Genomic DNA, 10,834 nt, shown 5'->3' with positions numbered 1-10,834 from the left:
AATCACGCCAAAGGACGTGAACGTGACGGTTCTGGGGTTGATGGTGCCAAGAGTCGGGTTTTCGGGAAGAGGGCGCACTTCAGATCGCCTTCCAGATGTGTTTGGCGTACTGCTGCAACCGCCTCATCACGTCGTGGTATCCATGTCATTGGGAATATGACGCCTTCTTGGAGACGCTGTATTCGAGGATTCAAGGAGTTAGTAAGCATCCAACCCTCACCGTCAGCTGCAATGACTGACAGAAGTGATATCGAAGAACCAAAAGCCGCTGAGAGATGGCGCGCCGTCACCCGCGCACGACTCGGTCCATCAGATAACAGAAAAACCCAGATGATAGAGTTCATGTGCAGCTCTCTCCTCAACATCCTAATTCTGTCAGGTTGGTCGAAAGACTGCCCCTTAACGCGGAGTCCTTTGAGGATAAACTTTCGATCGTGGCAACGCTAGCCATTCGTCTCCACGTCATGCTCGGGGAGGATAGATCGCCTGAGCGACTGGAAACGTTTTTGATACCACCAGAAACCGACTTTGACGATGAGTTTATGGATAACGATTACGCTGAGGAGAATGAGTCGGATGATGGAGATGAGGTGGTCTGCACTTCCGATATCGGCCTGCGAAGAGTGATGAGAGAAGGGATAAACGTAATCGTGAAACCCAAGGTCATTGTACCTGCCGTTCTCGAGCAGATGGGGCTATAAACGTTCACTGAAGAAAGCTGTCAGAAAAATTCAAAGAAATTATTTAATTGCTTACATAATCAACTTCACGAAAATAAGGAGAACGTTGGGAGAACGTCCAGAGCAATCTTTTAGGGAGGCGGGGAGATGATGTTTATTCGACAGATACCAGGAAGCAATGCGAGTGGACTCACAGGGACATTCATAGAGGGCGTATAACGAGAATGAAGTGTCCAATCGACGTTTGAGTGGTTGAGCTTGGTTTGAGCAATAAAACCACACTCTGCACTTGGGCCTCTGCTGCGGTACTTCATCCTGCGGCATTGAGTGAGGAGTTGAAAGGAGCGAAAAGGTCCCCTAATCAACCAGCCAGAATGGCGTATCAAGTGATAAGTTGGTGTTTCCAAACCACACCAGTTTGAACTTGACGGTCTGGCTCCCAGGATTCCCGCGGTAACAATTGAACAAAAGTCGGAGACCGAGAAACACCCTCAGGCTGAAGGCTTTGAAGGCGATTCCATGTAAACGGCTGCCGACTAATCGCTATCTACTGAATACACGGAAATTCAGTAAAAAAGCCTTTTCTCAGGTGTGCTTTATCATCGAGTTCAAAACTCACCTTTTCACCACGAATAAAACTTCTAGTCTCGACCATGTCTGGATACCACCAATCTTGAGGCGATGTGTACAACTGGGCCGTCCGTCGCAGATGTATGATCTCGGTGCTAGTTCCCCTAAGCCCTTCGAAGTCGACTTGTCCTACGTTTTCAGTCGATGAATTCAAGTGGTAGTTCGAAACGAATAGTAAACACCTGCGCAACATGCTGATGCGTTCCAGCACCAGCTTCACGGATGTTTGCATGAGTGATCACTGATGTCTTTGTGTACCTGTCAATCGAGTCGTCCAACGTCGTTGGACGGGAAGACTGCAGCAATAGTAAGATGCAGAAGTCTCTCAAGGAGTACAATTGCTTACGGTAGCCCTGGGTGACGTCCTCGCATCCCCTCGTCGTCCACGACGCGTCGCAATGCAGCCAGCGCCCTTTTACTTAGAGTCGGTTCCATGGTGAATCTGATCGTGGAAAGCGTCCATTGCGTTCTTGGCTTGTTTCTCCCTGCCATTTAGACCCTATAAACGAGGGTTCATCGTTGAAAAATTTAGATGTCATAGAGTAAGGGCTAGTAAGGGTGGCCGAGTTCAACAAACGTAGGGTTGTCGGAGTTGGGAACAAGTTGCAAGTGACAGTGATGACACCTGTTTCCTCATTGTTTCCACCAACCTCCACGGACAACATGGCCCAGTGAGGGCTACAAACATTGTCCGAGTATCTATGGTCCTCAAAATCACGGAAGCTTTCGCATCCTCGTTCTTTCCGACTCAATACATCGTCCACATCGTCGTTGGGATCGTAGTCGTCCTCACACTACATGCCGTCTGCCAAGGCCGACGAACAACCCGTGAACGAGATCTACACGCCAGAACGGTATTGATAACGGTGAGTACAACTGCATTCCCCATTTCTCTGTGGTTTGACTGCTGGTAACACTGTCTAGGGCGGGTTTACACCTCTGGGCCTGACAATTCTCCAATCACTAGCCCAACGCGGAGCCCACATAATCGCTCTTTCCCCAGACCCAATCGACTATGCCAACGTAACCATTTTGATCAATCTCCTCTGCACAACCACTTCGAATGAACAAATATTCGCAGACGAATGCGATGTCTCTTCACCCACCTCCATACGCTCTTTCTGTACCCGATTTCTCACCGGACAAGGTCAGAGAATCGGCACTATCATTTTCGCGCACGAGTACCACCAAATTGGCTCGTTCGTCTCACGTTTGGACAAAGAAAAGGAGCGAAATGCGGGTTCTTTAGCGACATTCTTGATCACCACGCTGCTATTGCCAGCGCTCCCGGTTGTGCCTGTAGAACGGGACATTCGAATCATCAACGTCGTCAACTCATTCTACGCAGCCGCCGCTACCCTCTTACCTCGTTTCGATCCCCCAAAAGAAAGGTCCGTTTTCTTGAGGGAAGGCATCCGTTCTCTACGAAACATCATCGTCACACGGCATCTCCAACGTATTCTAGACGCACTCCATGCTGCACAGATACCTAAACCGGAAGAAGGCTCTTCCTCTGTCCCTGTGGTCAACACTAAAGCGCAAAAGTGAAACATCGTCGCTGTAAGCGTGTGTCCAGGCATAAGCAGAGTCGACACCATCTCAGCTCTCTTCACCGCCGATTGGACGATACGTTCCGCACCTTTCGGAATAGCCCTGTGAGTTTTATGTGCATTGCAGCGCGATATGTTCTGATTGTGCCTAGCTACATCATCCTCCAGCCCGTCGTTCGGATCTTCTTCAAGTCCCCAGAAATAACTATGCAATCCGTGCTACACGCCCTTTTCCTCCCAACCCAACGCCATTCAAAGTCCCTGTGCAACTGACCCAAGTTCCCGATGCGATGCCTGAGAAGTGTTGAAGCCCGTATTGGAAATCCCGGATGATGGAGAGTACGGCAGGGAGGATGCTGGGAGGCTTGTTTGGGAGGTGTATGAGGAGGCTTTGAAGGTGTGGGAGAAGGAGAACACGGCCAGTGAGGAGGATGCGAAGAGAGAAAGCGGGAACAGGAGGAGGTTGTAGACGAGGTTTCTCCGTATTGAAATGACATGGTAGACTTCATTCCAGTACTTCTCTTTTCCTATGATCAGTTAATGTGTATGCCACAGACACGCAAAAGGGTCGGATCGAAGACTCTGTAACGACATGATACCATCGCCGTGAAGATACAGAATAAGTACTCCTGAAACGGCGGTACAATACAACATTGATAGTTGGCCGCGCAACTTAGGTCCCAAGAAACCACTGCGTCCACCAGCCTCGTCCATCACAGCGGACAATTGCACGACGGCATCCTTAACACAAAAGCATCTGCAAAACCTGTATCTGTTCACGCCTCCAAAAGATCGTAATACATCTTATGCAAAATCATGCAGCAGCGTAAGAATCATCGGGGACGTCATCGAAAGGTGGGTATAATTCATCCACATCATGACCGATCGTTTCGTTAGTGAAATTTCTTCCAGCTTCAAGAAATTCAAAACATTTATGTTGTTAACAGCGTACACGCTTGGGAGATCGCAGGTGGCTTGGAGTCCTTTAGGCTTCAAGCGTTCTGCGACTTTGCGTGTTCCACTGGTTGAAAGTCAGCGGCTGGCAAATCATTTGACGAATCCTCCACACCACTGGTTGTCGCGGAAATCGATTTTGCTTAACTCATGGTATCTTGGCTTGGGGCTCACACCAGTCCCAACGTTTTGCATATAAATTCAACTTAACTCGGCACATTTTGCTTTTTTACCTCCGCTCTCTCTCGGCATCCGTAAGCGTTATTGGACGAAGTATGGGGTGGTGTTGTTTCATCGTTTTGATTTCAGCAAGTTAGTTACCTCCTTCGTGCTTTTGCTTTTGCTTCCGAATCCCTCAAATATCCCCTTGCATCCGTTTGTCCTTTTGCACCAGGCTGATCGCCTTCGTCTGATAAGTACTCAGATTCTGATTCCACAACACTGGCAAACCCAAACTCTTGACTTCAGTGATCACATGGCACCGTCTTCCGTGTCCACTGCGCAACTCGGCCACTTGCACCCCTTCGTGCATCGGCCCGCGAAGGGATATTGCCATAGTGGAATCCACGCAGCTAGGCCGCATCTGGACAGTGCATCAGCAAGACCACAAATTGTTTGGCGACGCTTGGTGTGCTTGGTGAGCTTGGGGCGCTTGCCAAACATCCCAAAATCGTACGACCCTCCCAAGCTACGCCGATTTGTGTCACTGACTACGATGGGCCAACGATTGGCCAAGTTTTTAGTTCGAAAGCCAAGCACAATTACAATGATTTATTAGATAGTGACATATTACTGTAATTCCATACTTCGTAAGATAGTAGGCCCATAACATCAGTACCACAAATGCTAAAAAATCCCTCCCAAATACATATTGAAGGTGAGGACCGAGGAGGTGATGGTAGTGGTGGTAGGTCCATCTGGAATGTAAACCTGAATCCGATTGGATTTCCTGTGGACAGAGGGGAGTTGATAAGTGCTAGTGAGCCCTCACTGAGATTTGACTGGAGGGCACTGGGCAGTCTTCCTCCGGGCAAGAAATCAATACCATGAGTGAACTACCATCAGCAAAAGTTCGGGTTCCACGTAAGGCCATAAATGGCCATGAGAGGCGCCAATAGGCCATGAAAGGTTAGCCCCCCTTCTATGGCCAAGGTTGGAACCTCGGCTTACATCCCTGGTGATAGGCCTTGCATGGCACCGGTTTCTTGCATGGCTCCTGACACCATGCGAGGCCATACTAGGCCATCCTAGTGAGCCGTTTCCATACAATCTTAGCTAGATCTTGAATTCTTATTTTAAATTCTGATCACTTCATATGAAATACGGCGAAATAAAACATGTATTTCTTGTAGCATCTAATACAAAGTCTGAAAACGACACAAGAATGGCAGGCAGCAAGAAAAAAGATAGGAAGGATGGAGAAAAAAAAAGAAAGCGATACGTACATGTGGAAGACCATGAGCAAGTGGGTGACATAAAAAACGGTAGTCTGGAAGATTGATAAATGAGCCAGTGTAGAGTCGAAGAAAGGCGAATGAAAACACCTTGAGTAAATGTTGGCAGTTATCTTTCTCTTCGATGTCATGCCACTCGTCTTCTGCTTAGACGACAGAGGCATGCAAGGTGAGCCGTCGTCGTCACCAGTTGAAACCCTTTGCTCCTCATGTCGCTCTCTTGGCTGATTAAGGCTACTCCTGCGATGTAGCCGCTTACCATGGAAACCGCCAGTATATGCGTCTTGAGGAGACGAATCAGGATGATCATGACAATGACACTCAGCATACCTTCTCAACGGGCGTTGACGAGAGGTGAAGTTGCTCACCATCGGTGGTGGTGGCGTGCGAAGAGTTGCGGTGATGGCTGCGGCTGCGAGGAGCTTGCGTGTAACCAAGGCGACTTTGACTGCTATGGCGCGGAGGGTGGCAACGACTCGGAGGGCATATCCCCTGCATGCGTGAATTGGGTACAAGGGGACGATACGGTGCTAACGAATGCATTGTTAGCAAATTACTACCTAGAGAGTCATAAAGCGTGTACATACCGTGCAAATCCAGTCTCCCAAGCGATATGACATCGTTTTGACGGTATCGACCAATAATCCGCGCCGTCATCGGCTTGGGCATCGGGGAAGACACCAAGCATTCGAGCACTGTCAGAATTGGAAGATACATCACATATATGCGCATGTATGCCACGAAAAACACTTACTTGGCAAGAGAACGCGTAGCAAAGCATCGGCGTAAACGGTAGTCGATTGAATACCTACATTGGAAAGTCAAATCTTTAAGATAAGTAGCATATATGCTCAGATAATTACTCACCCGCTCAGAGAATCTGCGCCCATGATGTCTCCTTCTCATCACCAGACAATACAAGCGAATCACTCAAGCTCACTGCGGTGTCGCTGAGCGGGGTACAGCACAGCCAGGAGTTGTAGCGTCGAGCCGTCGTCGTCGTCGTCGCCGGGAGGGAAGGAGTCAGGAGCGGGGGAGCGGGGAGGCGGTGGTGGTGGTCAAGAACAGAGAGCAAAATTCCAGTGAAACGCGTGATTAGTGTCATGTGATCAATTAGATAAGTCCAATCAAAGTCCGACGTACCTCTACATCGCTTTCATCGCTTTACTTCACACCACAGTACCCCGTCGTATGTTCGTCACAACCCACCTCGGTGAGACACAGGACGACTACGGAACAAAAACGTGAAACGACAATGACACAGCGAGGAGGACGCGAGGAGGACGCGAGGAGGACGCGAGGAGGACACGGTAAGCTCACCTCACCCCCACCACTCGTCTCTCTAACACGGAATCCAGGTGCCACGCCGCTGACAGCGACGTGTCAACCACACGACGACGAACGGCATGTGTATTTCAGGACACCAAGGTAAGTACCCCTGTCTCACGTTCGTCCCAACACAGCTCGCTGAGACTCAGGACAACGACGGAACGATGATGTGGGACAACGACGACGCGACGATGAAAACACAAGACGAGGACACGGGATGAGGACGCGACAGCGACAAGGACACGGGATGGCTATGAACCGATGACGAGGGCACGCTATAATCCAGGTGAGTAGCAACATGACTTCGCTCCCTCTCCTTCTTTCACACCAGAAGCAGGGGCGATGGACGGTGACGACGCATTTTGTCGTCACTGTTCATATTATTCCGGGTGAACATCATGACTCCCCTCCCCATCTCCTACCAACGGCGACGTGGCGACCAACAACAGATCAACAACAACGACTATGGACAACGAATGACGAAGAAGGGTGACAACAAAGATGATCGGCAACAAATGACCATGACCACCATCAACGATGATGAATAACCCCCCGAGAACGAACCATGACCGCCAACGATAACGACGAATGATGACTACAACGATGACAACAACGATGACCGACTACGACAACGACAATGGATTTAGTTATAATAGTTGTTAGTATGTTCTCAATATGTCTAGAATACTTTTTCAATGTTCAGTGCTGTAGGCATGGTCCTAAACTTTGGTCAATATAACTTGAGAACGGAACAAAAATATTGGTCAACCAAAATAGCTGAATCCTATCCTAGGAGTAGTACAAGCATGCTAGGCTGGTGATAGGCTACCAACCGACATAAATGGATGATAACACCCTCTTAGATACCATACTAGGTTATACTACCCTTTTGCTCTCCATACTAGGCTTCACTAGGCTTTCACGTTCCATCCTAGGGATTGCTAGCCTGTTAAGCCCCATCCAAAGCCACACAAGCGAGATACTAGGTAAGTAGGCCCATACTATATATACTAGGCCTACCATGGAACATGAACTTTTGCTGATGACAGAGCGCGTGCCGCGAACAACAGGACGAATCCTGCTGATGCCCAAGTCTCTCGCGCCGGCCCTCAAGCCATCCGATGATCGATTTGTGATGCGAAGTTTTGCCGCCGTAAACGTCCGGTCATCCGAACACCCTAACATTTTCTTCTTCGATATGCCCTTCGCTTCATGAGAGACTAAACTCATCCTCAATGGTGGCACAGGTCTCCCCATCAGCCCCGTAAGTTCTCCTTCACTTGCCAATTTCTCCATCTTATCTTTTTTTGTCGAAGGATGGCATTCCAAAACCTCTTCTACCACGCAGGTCGAAAATGCCTCGTCCTGGATCTCGACGAGACCCTCATGCATAGCAGTTTCAAGGTATCATTGTTTTGAATGCCTCCCCTCCTTCTCATCCCTTTTACAGGCAATACAACAAGCAGATTATGTCGTACCCATCGAAACCGAGTACCAACGTTTGGGTTATCAAACGCCCAGGTGTTCACCCTCTCCCGCCTACCCCTGCCTCGTCGTGAAAGTCTTCCACCGAAATCCGCCTCTCCCCCGAGCCGACGTATCGTCATCGTTCACTTTGAAATTCATTCAATTCGATCACGCAACTGCATCTTACTTTGCTGCGTTGCTCATGGCAGCCTGTTCTTACCAAGTAGTTGCCGGTGCGTTGCCTGTTCTTTTAGTTGAAGAAAGTACACTGACGCTTAGGGCAATATTACCGCTTGAAGTGCGTCATACAGAATCAACCACGTCAGTGTAAGCCACGAATCACGATCACAGGTTCTGCCAACACTCCAAATTCAATGGCAGGCGGAGCGAATCCGACCATCATGTATAACGTTGCTCGCATTCAAACTGCTACCCACCTCACGACGACTGCCAAAGCGATGGAGGAGATCACTGCTTCGGCTAGAGAGTAAGTTTTCACCTATCTCCTTAGCCTACGTCGTGTTCTGATAAGCGACGCGGATATCTCAGCTGCTGTCAGCACAGCCGGGGATGGGTTGAAGACTGCCACTGAAGGCCTGATGCTCTCGGTGCTGGCGAAGCAGCAAATGACGCTGACGAATCAACCTCACAAATGGGTTGATGACTGCAAAGGCGGTCCCTGCTTCGATGCAAACGTACGTTTTGTTTTCTATGTTGAATAACCAAGCAAATTTTTCCGCAGGCAGAACCCCACCATCTTGCTCTACTGTATGTTTCCCTTCTTAAGTTGCTTGCTCTGCATCCATCTAATTCAATACATATATCGCGTGAATTTTTCCCTGTCTTTCGTCTAGACATCACGTCCCAACCCCGACAACGGGGGAGAACCTGATCAAGGACGAGAAGGGTTTCGCGCAATCTTTGAACCTTGGTGTGTTTTTTTCTCACATCAATCCAGATATTCATCTCATTCTATTTGGATCTAGAACCAAGAGAGGCACTTCTGGTGCAGGAAGGGTTGCACCGTTGTAGATACTGTAGTCTACATTTGAGCAGCCCTGTACTAATAGTAGCCCAAATATATCAACAATCGTGCGAGCAGAGTTGAATCGGTGTCGCTTGGGAGCTACTTGGCCGATTTTGCGCCAGCTCATATCCGGCCTCTTTTTTCGGACGACCCGATCAAATTTGGCAGCTTGGCGAAGTTGGCGGGCTTGGCCAAGCGTCCCGAGTGATTTGCAATCTTGCTGATGTGCTTGTGGATCTTGCGTGGATCCAGCATCATCTCCTCGAAAGCAGCCACGGCAAACCCCTCACATACAGCAATCTACTAAGTATAGGTCACTGCCGTCTGCTGGGTCATAAGTGCAAGCTTGAGTCGGAGAGCTGGAGAGTAGCTTTTTTCCTTTGGTAGGTTGTCACTCTTGCCGCGTTACTTATCATTCGGTATACCCTTCTCCCTTCCCCGGCTTCCGAATTCCTTGTCACATATCTATTTGGTTTTTTGCCTGGCTGACCGACCTCCTTCGTTACTCAGATTCTGGTTCAACAACACCAGTGCCAACCCCGGCTCTCCTCACTTCGGGTGATCGAACTGTCTTTCCCAGTTGCCATGACTCGCACAACCCAGCCACTTGCACCTCTTCGTACGTCAGCTCGCGAAGCAGTGACAACAAGTACCAAGCTCATGGATTCGGCATCATCTCTTTGCCAGTGGCCGCAGGCAAACTTCACATATATCGATCCTCTGATTGTTTGCGCCCACTGGCAGCCGCGTGGTTGTTCGGTCGTTCTCTTCCACCGAAGCTCAGCGGTGCTCGATAACCTTCTCGTCGACGGCCCACTCTGTCCTTTTGATGGCACAAGTTGAGCAAAGGTTAGAAGCAACACCTATCGATCTGGGCCTCACTCTGACCAATTTGAAACTGCCTTTACGTGGCTAACTTCTTTCAGACGTTCCACGTGTCACTACGTATGCACCACCCAACTACCCCAACCCCTGCTCGTAGTACAAGTAATTTTCACATCCTGTCTCTCGTTGACATTGGACGCAGCCTACATACTGCATAGATTCACCATCGACTCGGATGTAGAGCAACGGTTTGTCGCCTAGTCATCATGAACATCCACCCGGATCTGTTAATCAGAATAGACTGTGTATTTTGATTTAACAAATTATTCACAAAGTACTGTTACCGAAAGGTACGATTTGATGTGGCTCGGAGTCTCAGCAAAAGGAGGGTTTGAGAACTAACGTTGGAGGAATCCGCGTGGTAGTGCGCTCTTACTTTATTCTCCCCGCACGGTAGCGCGTTCTCGGTAGGGTTAGGAGGTTAGGGTAAGGTTAGGAGGTTAGGGTTAATGGTTAGGTTTAGGGATATATTTTCCCCGCGCGGTAGCGCGTTCTCGGTTAGATTAGAAGGTTAGGTTAGTGGTTAGGGGGATTAAAACTCCGACTGCCCAAATCGGGAGTGTGTCGTTGTTGCTACGTGTGTATGTGTCCTATCTTGTATATCCTCCATCTTTCTCCGTGTCCCAGCGTCAGATTCTCAAATCTTTGAAATTGCGCGTAACGTTGCATGGAGGCGTTCGTAGCGTTTGTTCGGCTTATATTTGGTCGATCCTGGGTAAGGTGAGTTGCCACTCCTCTCGTTGTTCATTTCCAAACCTCACTGCGCCACATGATCTACTTAGTATAATCATCTGCTTGACTAAACGTCATGCAGAAATCGTCAACGTGTAGCCTTGTGCCTCGCAACCATTACGATGC

The 10,834-nt window shown here is 49.0% G+C and overlaps 5 protein-coding genes across 5 annotated transcripts; 4 read left to right on the top strand and 1 right to left on the bottom strand.

The window, feature by feature from the left end:
* Window positions 1-2,011: 2,011 nt before the first annotated feature.
* LACBIDRAFT_296746 (uncharacterized protein) lies at window positions 2,012-3,329 on the top strand (the record flags this gene model as incomplete). Its single annotated transcript, XM_001890546.1, has 5 exons — window positions 2,012-2,176; window positions 2,235-2,814; window positions 2,887-2,965; window positions 3,013-3,076; window positions 3,171-3,329. 5 exons carry the CDS (start codon window positions 2,012-2,014, stop codon window positions 3,327-3,329), a joined length of 1,047 nt encoding a protein of 348 aa, XP_001890581.1.
* Window positions 3,330-3,343: 14 nt separating this feature from the next.
* Window positions 3,344-4,201, top strand: LACBIDRAFT_296055 (uncharacterized protein). The gene is made up of 3 exons (XM_001890545.1): window positions 3,344-3,358; window positions 3,416-3,715; window positions 3,773-4,201. Exon 3 carries the CDS (start codon window positions 3,795-3,797, stop codon window positions 4,011-4,013), a length of 219 nt encoding a protein of 72 aa, XP_001890580.1. The 5' UTR covers window positions 3,344-3,358; window positions 3,416-3,715; window positions 3,773-3,794; the 3' UTR covers window positions 4,014-4,201.
* A 962-nt stretch (window positions 4,202-5,163) lies between these two features.
* Window positions 5,164-6,320, bottom strand: LACBIDRAFT_296744 (uncharacterized protein). Its single transcript, XM_001890539.1, has 6 exons — window positions 6,132-6,320; window positions 6,023-6,076; window positions 5,856-5,963; window positions 5,599-5,798; window positions 5,359-5,551; window positions 5,164-5,303 (listed from the first exon to the last, which is right to left on the bottom strand). The coding sequence occupies exons 1-5, from the start codon at window positions 6,172-6,174 to the stop codon at window positions 5,396-5,398; spliced, it is 561 nt and encodes a 186-aa protein (XP_001890574.1). The 5' UTR covers window positions 6,175-6,320; the 3' UTR covers window positions 5,164-5,303; window positions 5,359-5,395.
* A 675-nt stretch (window positions 6,321-6,995) lies between these two features.
* On the top strand, window positions 6,996-7,256 carry LACBIDRAFT_296742 (uncharacterized protein; the record flags this gene model as incomplete). Its single annotated transcript, XM_001890544.1, has 1 exon — window positions 6,996-7,256. One exon carries the CDS (start codon window positions 6,996-6,998, stop codon window positions 7,143-7,145), a length of 150 nt encoding a protein of 49 aa, XP_001890579.1. The 3' UTR covers window positions 7,146-7,256.
* A 576-nt stretch (window positions 7,257-7,832) lies between these two features.
* LACBIDRAFT_335668 (uncharacterized protein) lies at window positions 7,833-9,096 on the top strand (the record flags this gene model as incomplete). The annotated part of the gene is made up of 9 exons (XM_001890543.1): window positions 7,833-7,861; window positions 7,914-8,001; window positions 8,048-8,297; window positions 8,344-8,391; window positions 8,416-8,551; window positions 8,576-8,759; window positions 8,807-8,832; window positions 8,919-8,995; window positions 9,023-9,096. 9 exons carry the CDS (start codon window positions 7,833-7,835, stop codon window positions 9,094-9,096), a joined length of 912 nt encoding a protein of 303 aa, XP_001890578.1.
* Between the last annotated feature and the right edge of the window lie 1,738 nt (window positions 9,097-10,834).

The sequence above is a fragment of the Laccaria bicolor genome, genomic scaffold (genome assembly GCF_000143565.1).
Source record: "Laccaria bicolor S238N-H82 LACBIscaffold_110 genomic scaffold, whole genome shotgun sequence".
NCBI classification, from domain to species: Eukaryota; Fungi; Basidiomycota; class Agaricomycetes; order Agaricales; family Hydnangiaceae; genus Laccaria; species Laccaria bicolor.
Note: the sequence above shows the minus strand (reverse complement) of the source record. Positions and strands in the feature narration are given on the sequence as shown.